The sequence below is a fragment of the Stegostoma tigrinum genome, chromosome 3 (genome assembly GCF_030684315.1).
Source record: "Stegostoma tigrinum isolate sSteTig4 chromosome 3, sSteTig4.hap1, whole genome shotgun sequence".
In the NCBI taxonomy this organism is placed as follows: Eukaryota; Metazoa; Chordata; class Chondrichthyes; order Orectolobiformes; family Stegostomatidae; genus Stegostoma; species Stegostoma tigrinum.
This window is the reverse complement of record NC_081356.1, coordinates 80,574,494-80,591,796: the sequence shown is the minus strand read 5'-3', so window position 1 is coordinate 80,591,796 and position 17,303 is coordinate 80,574,494. Positions and strand designations below refer to the sequence as shown.

Sequence of the window (17,303 nt, the reverse complement as noted above, 5' to 3'; positions counted from 1 at the left end):
CAATATCAAGGACAACAATGGTCACATTAGGAAAGTTTAATATTAATGTTTATCTTCTACATAATCAATTTAATAATCCCATGTGCCTGCCTGTTTCCATATCCAATTGTCCCCCTTCTAACCATCTATCAAACCAATTCTTAAACAGAATTTAAGAAATGCCATAGCTCTACTTCCATTCAGCAGCTATAACTTTGTCAAAAATGCATCAGTAACTCTAAAGTTTAAATCAGGTTTATTTTGCATTTCCAGAAATATTATGGCAGACAAATATTTGTAGCACTGTAAAAAAATTCCTGCTAATAATCACTGTTTTATTTACTAACTCAGGTAATGTACTTCAAAGATTATAATGATCCATTGCACAAAATAAACAAATCCTAGCTCTTGTCCTAAATTGCCGACAACTACGCTTTTATACAGTTTCTCCCAATCTAACCATTGAATCTCTGGAAACTGCATGCCATATCCATCCTAATCCTTCATAATTTTAAATGCCTTTACCAAATCATGTTTTAACTCTTTTTCTCTAACTAAAACAATTTCCACAGCCTTTTTTTTCCCTGCATTTATACCTCATATCAGAGAGCATCCTCCTAAAGTTATGTGAACCTTCTCTGTTGCTTCAACTTCTCTGTACAGTGCAGCTGCCTTTGAATCTCGGAATTATTTAGAATGCTTCTTATTTCAGTACCATCTGCAGCTATAGTGACAAACTTTCTGTTACTTCTCCATTTTGTTTCCTTTATTCAGTTCAACTTCACATCTATCTTTTCAAATGAGGAGAAATATCTTTCAATACTATCCTGTAAATAACTGAAGATTAAATAGTTTAATCAAATTCCTCAGTGGAATCAGAATCATCTTCTGAATCATTACTCTAAGTTTTTGTCTAGTCATGTTATCCAGGTTTCTCTTTCTCTCGCTGGAGTTTTTTTTTGAAATTCTATTCCCCTTTATATTACTCGTTTTTGGTCTTTCTCATCCCTTGCCGATTCAAGCTTTCTTATTTCCATTTCTCTTTTCTCATTATCTTCTCTTTCTCCTCTTTACTTCATGTCTTCCTCTAAGTCTTTTTCTCCCCCATTTCTCTTTCTTCAGTTTCAAGTTTTACATTTATAACTGAATGCTAGCTAGTTCTAACTGTGATGCATTACTTGCTGGTTTTTCAACTTGGAATTTAACAATGAGGTGGCTGGTGAGCCGGCAGAATCTCAAGCGACTGGGTCGCATTGTCAAAGTTCAGAGTGGTTGGTGGCAAGGCGGCTGGTAAACCCAGATAGGGGTTGGCAGCTGGTAAGCCCAGGCGGGACTCTAGTGGTGAGCAGCAAGACAAGACTGCAGGGGATATTGAGCCCAATGTTAGTGACAGAACGAGCCCTTGCAGGGAAAGCCCTGTGTGGAGCATCTGCAAGCCCATGGCTAAAGAAGGTAGCAATGCTGAACTTTTAACTTTATTTTCTTTACTTTTCTACATTGTATTAAGCAGAACCATAATGCTGAACTTCTAACTTATTTCTTTATTTTCCTACTTTGTACCTAAGATTTCATACCTAGGTGCCTTTGTACCTAAGTTGGTGGCAGAAATGGTGACATTGTACACTTTTCGTTGTACTCCTGTATCCCTCAAGTACATGTGACAATTAAACATATTTCTAATTCTAAAGTTAGTATATTCTCTGCACAAAGTTCAGGCTTGGCGAACAATTATCTTTTCTGGTTCTCAGCAAGCTGTAAAACGAAATGCGACCAAAATTGCAACTGTCGTTAATATTATTAGGCTTACATGAAAGCCAGCAACTTGATCCCAAAAATCACCTTTTCAACAACAATGGGAAACAATTTAGTCCCTGTTTCCAAATAAACATGCTAATTAGCCACCCCTGAACACAACAATCTTTCATCTTGGAAACAAAGGTGCAGATTTCAGCACAATTACTTGCAATTTTGATATTATTGAAATTTTTATAGATTTCAGAAGGCCTTAAGTCTTTTGATTGTAGACAGAAAACAGCTGAAATTGTTCTGAATTGTAAAAAAAAATCATGTGTGGGAAAACAAATAGTGAGGATAATTCTAGGTATGGAGAGATTTTCTTATCAGCAAAGGTAAAGAAGGTTGGGCTTATACTAAGTGACATTTAGGGGAGGCAATGGCCTAGTGGTATTATAACTGGACTGTTAATCCAGAGTCCCAAATAATGTTCTGGGGGCCTGGGTTCAAATCCTGCCAAAGCAGAGGGTGGAATTTGAATTCAATAAATGTTGGGAACCAAGTCCAATGATGACCATAAATCAATTGCAGATTGTCAGGAAAAGCCCTTCTGGTTCATTAATGTCTTTTAGGGAAGGAAACTGCCATCCTTATCTGGTTTGGCCCACATGAGACTCCAGACCCACAGCAATGTGGTTGTCTCTTAATTGCCCTCTGGCAATAAATTCTGTCTGGCTAGCATGAATGAAGAAAGGAAATAAAAGTTTAAAAGAATAACAGAAGACCTATTGAAACATATAACATTCTGAGAAGGCTTGAAGGGTGGTTGTTAAAAGTTTATTTCTCCTTGTGGGAGAGACCAGGACCAGAGTGCATAATCTTAGAATAAGGGATCACTCATTTAAGGCAGCAATAAGAGTACTATTTTTTTCCTCACAGAGGGTAGTCAAACTGTGGAATTCTTTACCACACAGGGCTGTTGAGGTCAGACTGTCAAGTGCAGTGAAAGCTGAGATAGATTTTTAATCAGCAAAAGGATCAAGGTTTACGGGGAAATGGCAAGAAAGTATTGTTGAGTGATAGCAGATCATGATCCCATTGAAAGGCAGAGCATGCTCCACGGGTTAAATCGCCTACTTCTGTTTCTACGCCTTAACGATCTTATTCCCGTCAGTCTCACAATTTGAGTCTTCCCTATGATCCTTACAGATTACAACTCAACAGATCTCATGTTTCCTCTCATTTACCATAAGTTTTAAATATATAACTTCAAACTATAACATTCTTACAAATCAGAAGATACATCCTGAAAGATCATCATAATATCAATAATACTACCATAATTCTACAAGTAAAAATGAAAGAGGCAGAAAAACAGAGAGAGAGAAAATACAAATGAATATAAAATATGTTCAAATGCAAATTATTGTAGATACTGGAAAAATAAACAGAAAATGCTGGAAATATCTGCTGGGACATAAAATGATTTACATTTTTACACCCATGACTTTTCAGTAGGTCATATGCTTTTGAGCAATCATATCCTCCAATTTAGCACGTTACAATTCTGTGAAGATTAAATATTATTTAAGGATACAATGCATACTTTGAAAACAGATGCCGAGTTATATTTGAAACTGCATCAAATTCTCCCCCACCTTTTTTCACTTGAATAGCTGAGTTTTGAGATTGTAATTATACTGCCACAGATTAACTTACTTAAGTCCAGTCATAGAATCATACATCACAGACCCGACAGTCCAACTCATCCGTGCAGACCAAACATCCCAATCTGACCTAGTCCCATTTACTAGCATTTGGTCCATATCTCTCCAAACATTCTTATCTATATACCCATCCAGTTATCTTTGAAATGCTGTAATTGTACCTGCCTCTATCGTGTCCTCAGTAGCTCGTTCCATACATGCACCCTCTACAAGAAAATGTTACCCTCAGGTCCTTTTTAAATCTTTCCCCATAAACCTATGTCCTCTAGTTTTGGATTCCCCTACCCTGGGAAAGGACACAAAAACAGAAGTTACTGGGAAAGCTCAGGAGGTCTGGTAGCATCTGTAAAGATAAAAAAAATCAGTTAACATTTTTGGTCCATTGAAACTTCCTCAGAACTTAGGAAAAAGGCCTTGGCTATTTATCCTATCCATGCCCCTCATGATTTCATAAACCTCTATAAGGTTACCCTCAGCCTCCGACGCTCCAGAGACAAAAGCTGCAGCCTATTCAGCTTCTGCTTATTGTTCATACCCTCCAATCCTGGCAACATCCTTATAAATCTCTTCTACACCCTCTCAAGTTTAACAATATCCTTCCTGTAAGTAGGAAGAATCTATGGTATACATATGTATATATAAGTATCTATGGTATACATAGATTTTAAAAAGGTTTTTGAAAATGTGGGCAAAGATGGAGCTCATGGAACAAAAGAGATAGTGATAAGTTGGATACAAAATTGGCTGAGCGACAAGAAACAGAAATTGGTGGTAAAAGAGATAATGGGAACTGCAGATGCTGGAGAATCCAAGATAATAAAGTGTGAAGCTGGATGAACACAGCAGGCCAAGCAGCATCTCAGGAGCACAAAAGCTGACGTTTCGGGCCTAGACCCTTAATCAGAGAGGGGGATGGAGTGAGGGTTCTGGAATAAATAGGGAAAGAGGGGGAGGTGGACTGAAGATGGAGAGAAAAGAAGATAGGTGGGGAGGTAGGGAGGGGATAGATCAGTCCAGGGAAGACGGACAGGTCAAGGAGGTGGGATGAGGTTAGTAGGTAGGAAATGGAGGTGCGGCTTGAGGTGGGAGGAAGGGATGGGTGAGAGGAAGAACAGGTTAGGGAGGCAGTGATAGGCTGGGCTGGTTTTGGGATGCAGTGGGGGGGAGGGGACTAACTGGGCTGGTTTTGGGATGCAGTGGGGGAAGAGGAGATTTTGAAGCTGGTGAAGTCCACATTGATACCATTGAGCTGCAGGGTTCCCAAGCAGAATATGAGTTGCTGTTCCTGCAACCTTCGGGTGTCATCATTGTGGCACTGCAGGAGGCCCATGATGGACATGTCATCTAAAGAATGGGAGGGGGAGTTGGAATGGTTCGCGACTGGGAGGTGCAGTTGTTTATTGCGAACCGAGCGGAGGTGTTCTGCAAAGTGGTCCCCAAGCCTCTGCTTGGTTTCCCCAATGTAGAGGAAGCCACACCGGGTACAATGGATACAGTATACCACATTGGAAGATGTGCAGGTGAACCTATGCTTAATATGGAAAGTCATATTGAGGCCTGGGATAGGGGTGAGGGAGGAGGTGTGGGGGCAAGTGTAGCACTTCCTGCGGTTGCAGGGGAAGGTGCCGGGTGTGGTGGGGTTGGAGGGCAGTGTGGAGCGAACAAGGGAGTCACGGAGAGAGTTGTCTCTCCGGAAAGCAATCAAGGGTGGGGATGGAAAAATGTCTTGGGTGGTGGGGTCGGATTGTAGATGGCGGAAGTGCCGGAGTACGATGCGTTGTATCCAGAGGTTGGTGGGGTGGTGTGTGAGAACGAGGGGTTCCTCTTTGGGCGGTTGTGGCGGGGGCGGGGTGTGAGGGATGTGTTGCGGGGATGAGGGTGTTGGTGGAGGGAGACTGGTCGGGCCTGGGGAACAGGAAGAAGCAGAGGGCTTTGAGGCCATCTGCATGCAGAATACAGGTGTATAGGGACTGGACGTCCATGGTGAAAATGAGGAGCCGCACCTCTATTTCCTACCTACTAACCTCATCCCACCTCCTTGACCTGTCCGTCTTCCCTGGACTGACCTATCCCCTCCCTACCTCCCCACCTATCTTCTTTTCTCCATCTTCGGTCCGCCTCCCCCTCTCTCCCTATTTATTCCAGAACCCTCACCCCATCCCCCTCTCTGATGAAGGTTCTAGGCCCGAAACGTCAGCTTTTGTGCTCCTGAGATGCTGCTTGGCCTGCTGTGTTCATCCAGTTTCACACTTCATTAATTGGTGGTAAAAGATTGTTTCTCAGATTTGAGGAAGATATACAATGGAGCACCCTGCAAGTTCCTCGACCTAAATTTGGGAAGACATGGCATTTTCAAAACTCACAGATGACAATACAAAAAAACTAAGAATAAAGTATTAAACTTCAAAAGGGTACAACTTGGTGAAAGAGTAGACAACTGTTGGATGAATTGAATGCGAAGAAGTGAGAAGTGATTTATTTTAATATGAAAATTAAGGGAAGGCAATGTAAAATAAGAGAAAGGATTCTAGACAGCTTGTAGAATCATAGGGATCTGGAGGTATACGTGCTATTATTAATAAGGGGTTTAGAAGAAAGTCATATTTTAAAATGCATCCTTTAATTTGAAATAAAATGGAATAATAAAATGGAACTGCAAAAAATTGCATCTTGGTTTCAAATTCCTTCACTGCTTTGCTCCTTCCTATCTCTCAAATCTCCTGCAGCACCACAGCTTTCTGAAGTATCTTTGCTTTTAAAATTCTACCTGCTCCAGTGTCCTGCACCTTTAGCTGCCAAACCTTGAGTTCTACTGCCTAAATTATAATAAGAACTGCAGATGCTGAAGTCAGCAATAACAAATTGTGGAGCTGGAGGAACACAGCAGACCAGGCAGCACAGGAACAGGAAAGTTGATGTTTCGGGTCCAGGGCCCTTCTTCAGAAAACATCATAATCAGGTTCTGAGGAAGGTTCACGATCCAAAACGTTAACTCTGTTTTTCCCTTCACTGACGCTACCAGACCTACTGAGCTTTTCCAACAATTTTGTTTTTGTTCCTGATTTACAGCATCCGCTGTTCTTTTGGTTTTTATTATAATCTGCTTCTTTTAATCAAGTCATTGAATTGGTATCAAATTTTATAGGAGCAATTTATAGCAGATGCTGATACCTGTACTGAAAACATCAAATTTTATAGATCACAGCAGATCAGGCAGCATCTATGGAGAGAAAACAAGCTAAGGTTTCGAGTCTAGATGACTCTTCAGCGGAGTGGGATATCAAATTTTATTTTGATATCACTCCAAGCTATTTTAAAATGACACATAGATTATAAATATCATTGCTATTTGTCAATGCTTTTGCAAAGAGCCTGTACTGAGATGAGGAAGAAATGGGAAACAAACAACCGAGATAACAAAGTGTGGAGCTGGATGAACACAGCAGGCCAAGCAGCATCTTAGGAGCACAAAAGCTGACGTTTCGGGCCTAGACCGTTCATCAGTAAAGTGTCTCACTTTGTTATCTCGGATTCTCCAGCATCTGCAGTTCCCATTATCTCTGATCACAACTTCCATAACCGAAATGTTCACTGCTCCCTTCACTCCATCAACCGGAACTTTCACACGTTTATTGACGATGCAGGTGTTACGTTTCCCTTTTATCCCCTCCCTACAGCTCCATCTTTCCATTTTATAATCTCGACATCGAAAGACATGAACTTGCAGGCATGTTACTCTTCCATTCGTGCATTGTTGATCAACTGTATCGCAAAACCCAGTTCTGAGGAAAGGTCACTAATTTTTTTTCTTCACTGATGCTGCTAGACCCGCTCAGCTTTTCCAGTAACTTCTGTTTTTATTCACAATACTCAACGCCACCACTGAAATTTGCCTCATGCGTACCGTCGCTTCAGTCCACGTGACTAAACGTTTACGCGAGGCGGAGTTTCGGTTGGAGTTCGAATGGATACCAGTAACGGACAAAATTTTCAAAAAAAAATTCGGGCAGGGAGAGAGCGGAACGGATAATAATTCACAACGCACACATTACTATGACATATAAATAAAAGACATTACGGTTATCGATCGAGTTTCTTAAATGTATGTTTGTAAGTCACGAGATCGGTAAATGGCCCGATCGAGCACTTGATATGGGTTGGAAGGAAAAGAAAGGGAACACGAAGCTGTTGGTGGGCGAGTGGGAGAAGCTGTAGGGTTCGACGTCTTCGTACCTCGGAATTGGTTAATCTCTGATGTTTTGTTTTGACAAAAGCGACATCCGTTTGTTGACAAAGGAACTAAGAGTCTTTAAATGCGTATCTAAGTATTTACATTTTGAAAAAAAAAACAAAACATCGTATTCATTTAAAAAAGTCTTCTACGAGGAGGAAGTAGAATGGATCTGTTCAGATTTCAAAAGGTGACATTCGGCTGACAGGAAAAAAAAGATTAAATTCATGGAACGTTACCGTTTGCTCAATTAACTTAGGGGGTAGGGCAGGGTACGAATGTGACATCAGGCTACGACGAAAGAGGTCACCGATAAAGTAGACATTGCACATTCGGCAAGATAAATGATTTACCAAAACAATTTGAATTGCACTGAAATCGATTAACTCCGGAGAGATTGGAGCAAGAGAAAAGAAAACAAAAATGCACAGTAAAAATCGGCGAGATCAGCATGAAAATCGCGTGGCAAAATAGCAGTCATATGAGCTCTCAATTTACTGAAGACCGCAACTTACAAAACCGGTTTGACTTATTTTTTTTTCATCCGTAAATTACATACGGAGGAGAGAAAACTGTGTGAGACGATAATCAGCTACCCCCAGGAGTCTCTATACCGCCTTCCTTAGAAACGCCAAGAATTTGAAGCACAGGTTGTTCTGCACCTGGTGGAGCTTCTGTTTTTTGCAACTCTTGTTTCCAACATCTGTCTCCACGTAACCTGCTCAGGTCCACTTGACTTTTGCCCATATGCTTCATAAGATAACATTTACTAGGAGTTATTTTTTTAACGACAGCAGTGATTTTGGGAAACAGTGAGGTTGTGCTTTTTGGCAGTGAAGCTCAGTGAGGAGGCGTGTTTGAAACCTGATTGGGATTTCTATATGATTCTGCCACTCCGTGCATGTGACAGGAAAACGTTTGCTTCCTGTGTTTGCTGGTTAGTGTAATGGTGCAATTTACTCTGCGTGTCCTTTCTGGAGGAACTTTTTACACCGTTCAGAAGTATTAAAATAACGTTATTGTGCAGATGTCAATGTTTTTATGTACTTAGTGTTTAAAAAGATAAAGATGAAACTGAGCAGACAATTCACACTATTTGGAAGTGCCATATTCTGCGTGGTGATATTTTCCTTGTACTTAATGCTCGACCATGTTCAGTTCGATCACCCAAAGAACATGAAGAAAGGAGGGCTATTTCCAAATGTAAGTGTTCATAAACTACTTGTACGTTCATTACTGTTTGTGATCGTTGGGAACAAAGTCTGCAGTATTCTTTTTCCTTTTTAACAGATTGATAACTTCAGAGTTACTCACGGGTAGAAATTAAAGTCTTGTATGTAACTATTTGCTGATGGCTTTCGTTCTATTTTGTTTTTGTCTTTTATTCAAAGGGTTTATTGTGGTATGAGGGTAGGGTAAGTTTACCCCGCTTCAAAATGCCCCTACTCCCGCTTGCTTTTACAGGTGCATTGAAGAGTTTTTTTGGTTAAGAATTTGTATTTAAATAACACTATTCACGACATGCCAAAATACTTTAACAGTCAATTTAAAGATTTTGAAATTTAGCGGAGGAAACAGCCAATTTGTGCAGATGTTCCACAAATAGCAATGGGGTAAAGATTCGATTATCAGTATTTTGTAATGGGAATTGACAAACCAATTTTGGTCAAGTAATTTGGAATAACTCCCAGATTCTTTAAATTATGGCATGGGATATTTTTAAAACTACCTGAAATGCAAATAAGGCCTTGGATTACAGTCACATTTGAAGACAGCGCTTAAAGTACAGAGAATACCGTTAAGTATTGAACTGGCCTGTCACCTCACAATTTTGTGTTTAACTGGAGTGGGATGTGAATTTAGAATCATATGGTTGTTGAGAATACTATAACTGAGCCATGATTGACCCAAAATACACAGAAAATGCCTTCTGTTCATGACAGTTGAAAAGGAAGCTTTGCTTTTTCTGTCACTTCTGTAGGTGTTCACATTCCTGGCGACAATGGTTCATATGGAAACTGTACGTGTACAAAGGGATCGAGTTGTCCTTGTAAGTCACTGAATGTGTTCATGTAGGTGCATGAAGCTGTTAGGAAAGTGTTTATTGCAAGAGAATTCGAGTACTTGAGTAATGAAATCTTGTGTTAAAGTCGAGTACTGGGTGCAGTTTTGGGCTCCTTATCTCACAGAAGCTATTACTACGATACAGAGAGTGCAGCAAAGGTTCATGAGACTTGTTTCCGTGATGGTGAGACTGTCCTATGATGGGAAAGTGGGCAAACTGAGTTTTATTTATTTATTCAGGGGATGAATTGAGGGCTTTGCTGGTTAGGCAGCATTTATTGCCCATCCCGAATTGCCCAGAGGACAGTTCAGAGTAGACCACATTGCTATGGGTCTGGAGTCACATGTAGGCCAGACCAAGTAGGCATGGCAGTTTCCTCTCCTAAAAGACATTAGTCAACCAGATGGGTTTTTCCAACAATCGACAGTAGGTTCATAGTCATCATTAGATTGTTGATTCCAGGTATTTATTGAATTCAAATTCATCTGTCTTGGCGGGATTCGTATACAGGTCCCCAGAACGTTATCTGGGTCTCTGGATTAACAGTCCAACGATAATACCACTAGCTCATCACCTCCCTTCTCCTGAACTTCGAAGAATGAGAGGTGATCTAATTGAAACCTACAAAATTATGAAAAGGATATTCACGATAGATGCAGGTAAGATGCATCTCTGAATTGGTAGTCTAAAACCAGAGGGCAAAGTTTAACAGTAAGGGAGATACCACTTAGGTCCAATATTGGATTTCTTTTGATTCAGAGTGTTGTGTATCTTTGGAATTTTCTACCACAGCGGCCTATGAAAAGTGATCTTTAAGTATACTTAATATCTTGGTATCTAGACATTTAAACTGGACCAGGGAAGGCTCGCAGATTTCCTTACCTGAAAGACATTGGTGGACCAGATAGTTTTACACTAGCCTTTTTTTTGACACTAATTGGATTGAAATCCCACCAGGTGCCATGATGGAATGTAAATGAGGTTTTGGGGAATGATAAGTTAATGGATGACGCAAAGATTGGCCATTGGTTAACAACAGGAGGAGGGTGTTAGGTTATAGGGGAATATAAACAGATTCATCAGATGGACAGAGCAGTGGCAAATGGAATATAGCCCTGTTAAATGTGGCATTTTACATTTTAAAGATTGTGAAGTTTCCTGCCTCAACTACCCTTTCAGGCTGTGCATTCCAGACCCCTGTCAGCCTCTGGGTGAAAAAAGCTTTTCCTCAACTTCTCTCTCAACCTCCCACCTTTCCATTCAAAATTTATGCCCCCTTGTTCTTGATAGTTTGACTAATGTGAACAGATGCTTTCTATTCATGCTGTTTATGTTCTTCTTAATCTTTATACATCTCTATCAAGTCCCTGTTCAGTTTTCTCTGCTGCAAAGAAAACAACCACAGCTTATCCCGCCTCTCTTCATAGCTGAAATACTCCATCACTGGCAACAATCTGATGAACTCTTTGCATCCCCTCCAGTGCAATCACTTCCGTCCTGTAGTGCAGCTACCAGAACTGCATACAATACTCCTGCTGAGGCCTAACCAATGCTCTGTACAGCTGTAACATGACTGCCTTTATAATCTAAGTCACAACTGATAAAGACAAGCATCTCATGTGCTTCCTTAACTACCCTATTAACCTGTCCTCTCACCTTTTGGAATCTGTGGACAAACACTTTAAGATCCCGCTGTTCCTCTGACCTTCCTGGTGTTCTGGCATTTAGTAGCTATTCCCATGTCTTTTTCTTTTTTCCTGAGTGTATCACCTCACATTATTTCAGGGCTATATTCCATTTGCCACTGCTCTGCCCATCTGATGAATCTGTTTATATTCCCCTATAACCTAACACCTTCCTCCTGTTGTTAACCAATGGCCAATCTTTGTGTCATCCATTAACTTATCATTCCCCAAAACTCATGTATATCATTTATGAATATCGTAATAATCAGTTGTTCAGCTGCACACCATGAAAGAACCATACTGTATGCAGTATTTCGATGGATTTTGAATTTGTTGCCCTTGGTTATCTTTGCTCTGATATGGGCTACTTGTGGCATTACGAGGGCAAATATATCCACTGGCCCTATGTGGTTGATGAATGGAAAGACAGACTAGCTATTTACTTTGCACTTTCAAGAGTTAACAATATGCACCTAGATGCAAAATTGATGAAAAGTTCTGTGTCCTTGATTCCATTCTGTATTAACTCACATTTAAAATGATGGTCTCCAATTCATTTTAACAAGCAGAAGCAGAGTTTACATGTATCATAAGGCTGATTCAACAGAAAACAGAATTGCTTGAAACTTAACCTCATTAATAAAATTTACTGAAACAACAACAACAGCTAAAATAATTGGGGTGGGACCCAGAGAAAAAGATTCAGCACAAAGGGATGAAAAGCCAAAATTAAAAGAGACAGCAAGGCAATCAAGCAAACATAGAAATTACAGGCTAGTTAAGGCAAAAAAGAATTTGGCAAGGTTGGATGTTGTTTCTTTTAATGCAAGTCTCTTGAACAAAGCAGATGACTTGAGGGCACAAGTTTAAAACATGGGGTTATGGTATATTTGCTATCACTGAAACACGGTTGAGAGCTGGGCAGGATTAGGAGCTCAGTATTCCAGATTATAGGATTTTCAGGTGAGACTGGGAAGGAGGTAAAAGAGAAATGGATGTGAGCGAGTTTTGAGAAGATTTGTAGCTCAGGTTGAGGTTCTGGGTGTGAGTTTGCTCGCTGAGCTGGAAGGTTAGTTTTCAGACGTTTCGTCACCATTCTAGGTAACATCATCAGGGAGCCTCTGACGAAGCGCTGGTGTTATGTCCCGCTTTCTATTTATCTGGTTAGGTTTCCTTGGGTTAGTGATGTCATTTCCTGTTCTTTTTCTCAGGGGATGATAGATTGGCTCCAAGTCAATGTGTCTGTTGATGGAGTTCTGGTTGGAATGCCATGCTTCTAGGAATTCTCGTGCGTGTCTCTGTTTGGCTCTAGGAATAAGCCAAACAGAGACACGCACGAGAATTCCTAGAAGCATGGCACTCCAACCAGAACTCCATCAACAGACACATTGACTTGGAGCCAATCTATCATCCCCTGAGAAAAAGAACAGGAAATGACATCACTAACCCAAGGAAACCTACCCAGATAAATAGAAAGCGGGACATAACACCAGCGCTTCGTCGGAGGCTCACTGATGATGTTACCTAGAATGGTGACGAAACGTCTGAAAACTAACCTTCCAGCTCAGCGAGCAAACTCACACCCAGAAATGAACAGTCCCCCTTCCGCACCTACACAGGCCCCAAACCCCACCTCTTCCTCCGGTATATTGATGACTGTATCGGCTCCGCCTGTTGCTCCCCAGAGGAGCTCGAACAGTTCATCCACTTCACCAACACCTTCCACCCCAACCTTCAGTTCACCTGGGCCATCTCCAGCACATCCCTCACCTTCCTGGACCTCTCAGTCTCCATCTCAGGCAACCAGCTTGTAACTGATGTCCATTTCAAGCCCACCGACTCCCACAGCTACCTAGAATACACCTCCTCCCATCCACCCTCCTGCAAAAATTCGATCCCCTATTCCCAATTCCTCCGCCTCCGCCGCATCTGCTCCCACGATAAGACATTCCACTCCCGCACATCCCAGATGTCCAAGTTCTTTAAGGACCGCAACGTTCCCCCCACAGTGATCGAGAACGCCCTTGACTGCGTCTCCCGTATTTCCCGCAACACATCCCTCACACCCCGCCCCCGCCACAACCGCCCAAAGAGGATCCCCCTCGTTCTCACACACCACCCTACCAACCTCCGGATACAACGAATCATCCTCCGACACTTCCGCCATTTACAATCCGACCCCACCACCCAAGACATTTTTCCATCCCCTCCCCTGTCTGCTTTCCGGAGAGACCACCCTCTCCGTGACTCCCTAGTTCGCTCCACACTGCCCTCCAACCCCACCACACCCGGCACCTTCCCCTGCAACCGCAGGAAATGCTACACTTGTCCCCACACCTCCTCCCTCACCCCTATCCCAGGCCCCAAGATGACATTCTACATTAAGCAGAGGTTCACCTGCACATCTGTCAATGTGGTATACTGCATCCACTGTACCCGGTGCGGCTTCCTCTACATTGGGGAAACCAAGCGGAGGCTTGGGAACCGCTTTGCAGAACACCTCCGCTCAGTTCGCAACAAACAACTGCACCTCCCAGTCGCCAACCATTTCCACTCCCCCTCTAGATGACATGTCCATCATGGGCGTCCTGCACTGCCACAATGATGCCACCCGAAGGTTGCAGGAACAGCAACTCATATTCCGCCTGGGAACCCTGCAGCCATATGGTATCAATGTGGACTTCACCAGTTTCAAAATCTCCCCTTCCCCTACTGCATCCCTAAACCAGCCTAGTTCGTCCCCTCCCCCCACTGCACCACACAACCAGCCCAGCTCTTCACCCCCACCCACTGCATCCCAAAACCAGTCCAACCTGTCTCTGCCTCCCTAACCGGTTCTTCCTCTCACCCATCCCTTCCTCCCACCCCAAGCCGCACCCCCAGCTACCTACTAACCTCATCCCACCTCCTTGACCTGTCCGTCTTCCCTGGACTGACCTATCCCCTCCCTACCTCCCCACCTATACTCTCTCCACCTATCTTCTTTACTCTCCATCTTCGGTCCGCCTCCCCCTCTCTCCCTATTTATTCCAGTTCCCTCTCCCCATCCCCCTCTCTGATGAAGGGTCTAGGCCCGAAACGTCAGCTTTTGTGCTCCTGAGATGCTGCTTGGCCTGCTGTGTTCATCCAGCCTCACATTTTATTATCTTGGAATTCTCCAGCATCTGCAGTTCCCATTATCCCAGAAATGGATGTGGCAGTCTTGATCATGGAATCAATTATAGTAGTAAGGAGATATGACATTTAGAAAATTCTTCAAATGAAGCTGTTTAGGTAGAACTTAAAAACCAGAGAGGCCCAGACAATTTGCTAGGAGTGTACTGTAGCTTCCTAATAGCCAGAGAGAAATAGATTAGCAGATACGTCAGCAAATTTTAGGGAAGTGTAAAAATAATGGGGCAGTGATACTAGGAAATTTCAACTTGCCCAATATTAACTAGCATTGTCATTGTGTGAACGATTTACAGGGAGCAGAATTCTTAAAATGCATCCAGGCGAGATTTTTAAACTAGTATGTAGAATGACCGACGAGAGATGGGGGTTCAAGACTTAATTTTCGATAATGAAGCTGGACAAGTGGTTGAAGTGTCAGAGGGGAAATGTTTTTCAGTGAGCAGTCATAACTCTGTTAGACTCAAAATTGTTCTGGAAATGACCAAGTATGGACTTGAAATCAAAGCCCTTGGCTCAGGTATGATTTGGCCAGGGTAGACACAAAGCAGATACATTTAGGTAAATCTGTGTCAGAGCAGTGGGATGTAATCGAGAAGGAAATATGGAGAGTACATGGCCAACCCGGTCCTTTTAAAATAAAGGGTGGACCATCAAATCCTGTGAACCCTACATATCAAGGATTGAATAAAGAGAAGAAGGGGCACTTATGGTAGATACCAAGGACTGAAAACAGTAGAAGTCCTTCAGAATGTTCAAGGGGACATTTAAAAAGGCAATTAGTAGACCAAAAAGGAGCACGAAAAAATAATGCCGGTAAGTCCCAATCCTACATTATTTTATAAGTACATTAGGGACAACTAGCGAAAGAATATGGCTGCAATGATAATTTATGTGTTGGGTCAGAAGTCATTGGCCACGTTCTAAATTAATATTTTCAGTGTTCACTTGAGCAAGACAATGTGGGTATAGAAATTGGTGGAAAGGGACTGTGATACAATTTTAAAAATTAGCATAGACAGTAGGTTCTGAGTGGTCTGGCAGTCTTAACAATAGGCAAGTATCCAGGGCTGGATGAAATGTATGTCAGGTTATTGACTGGCAAGGAAGGAAATAGCAGAAGTGCTGGCAATAATTTTCAGTCCCTTTCTGGCTGCCAGAGGACTGGAGAACAGCCAATGTGGTACCATCATTCAAGAAGTGACCAAGAGATAAATAAGGAAACTACAGCCAGTCAATCTAATTTCAGTGGTGGGGGAACTATTGGAAACAATTCTGAGGGACATAACCCTAAGAGGCAGGGATTCATCAACACACATGAATCTGGTAATGGGAAGTCATGTCTGACCAACCTGATTGAATTTTTCAAAGTGGTGACCAGGTGTGTAAATGAGGTCAGTGCTTTTGATGTGGTCTGTTTGGACTTCAGCAAGGCTTTTAATAAGATCCCATGTGGGAGACTGATAGCGAAATTAAGACCCCATGGAATCCAAGGAAACTTTGGTTAAGTAGATCCATGTTTGAACATAGAACATTATAGCACAGTACAGGCCCTTCGGCCCTCGATGTTGTGCCAACCTGTCATACCAATCTCAAGCCCATGTAACCTACACTATTCCATGTATGTCCATATGCTTATCCAATGATGACTTAAACGTACCTAAAGTTGACAAATCTACTACCGGTGCAGACAAAACATTCCATTCCCTTACTACTCTCTGAGTAAAGAAGCTACCTCTGACATCTGTCCTATATCTTTCACCCCTCAATTTAAAGCTATGCCCCCTCGTGCTTGCCATCACCATCCTAGGAAAAAGGCTCTCCCTATCCACCCTATCTAACCCTCTGATTATTTTATATGTTTCAATTAAGTCACCTCTCAACCACCTTCTCTCTAATGAAAACAGCCTCAAGTCCCTCAGCCTTTCCTCATAAGACCTTCCCTCCATACCAGTTTGGCTGATTGACTGACGGGTTACAGAGGATGATGAGCAAGTGGTATTTTTAATAGTGGTAGCCTGTGTCCAGTGGAGTTTCACAAGCTTTCAGAATTGGAACCTTTGATGTTTGTTGTATATTTAAACAATTTAGACTTGAATGTCAGAGGATTGATCGGTAAGTTTATGGATGGTATGAAAATTGGTGAGATGGTAGACAATGAGGAGGGTAGCTTAGATTACAGGAGGATATAGATAGGCTAGTCAGGTGAGCTGATCGGTGGAAAATAGAAATCTGGATATGTGTGAGGGGATGCACGGTGGCAAGACGAAAAGGCAAGAGAACAGATGATTAACAGTATGACCCTGGGAAGCACCAAAGGTCAGAGGGACCTTGTTGTGTATGTACACCGGTCCCTTAAGTTATCAGGATGCGTGGTTAAAAAGGAATATGGTATACTTGCTTTTAGTCAAGGCATATAGTTTAAGAGCAGGGAGATTATGCTGGAACTATATAAAACATTGGTTAGGCCACTGACAGAGTATTGTGAATTCTAGAACTGCACATATTATAGAAAGAATGTGATAACACTGGAGAGGGTGCAGAGGACATTTAGCAGAATGTTGCCCGGGCTGTAGAGGTTTAGTTATGAGCTGGGCAGAATGAAGTTGGAGCAGAGGAAATTGAGGGCAGGACATGTTTGATATGTAAAAAATTATGAGAGGTATTGTCACAGTAGACAGGAAGGAACTTTTTCCCCTTAGTGGAGGGAT

The 17,303-nt window shown here is 42.0% G+C and overlaps 1 protein-coding gene across 2 annotated transcripts in view; it reads left to right on the top strand.

Moving 5' to 3' along the window:
- The first annotated feature begins 7,539 nt into the window (after positions 1-7,539).
- The window catches only part of man2a1 (mannosidase, alpha, class 2A, member 1), a 163,548-nt gene continuing 153,784 nt past the window's right edge, over positions 7,540-17,303 (top strand). For both annotated transcript variants that reach the window (XM_059644699.1, XM_048527297.2), the window contains exon 1: positions 7,540-8,874. In XM_059644699.1, coding sequence (XP_059500682.1) covers positions 8,713-8,874 — 162 coding nt within the window. In that variant the 5' untranslated portion in view covers positions 7,540-8,712. The remainder of the gene's footprint in view (positions 8,875-17,303) is intronic.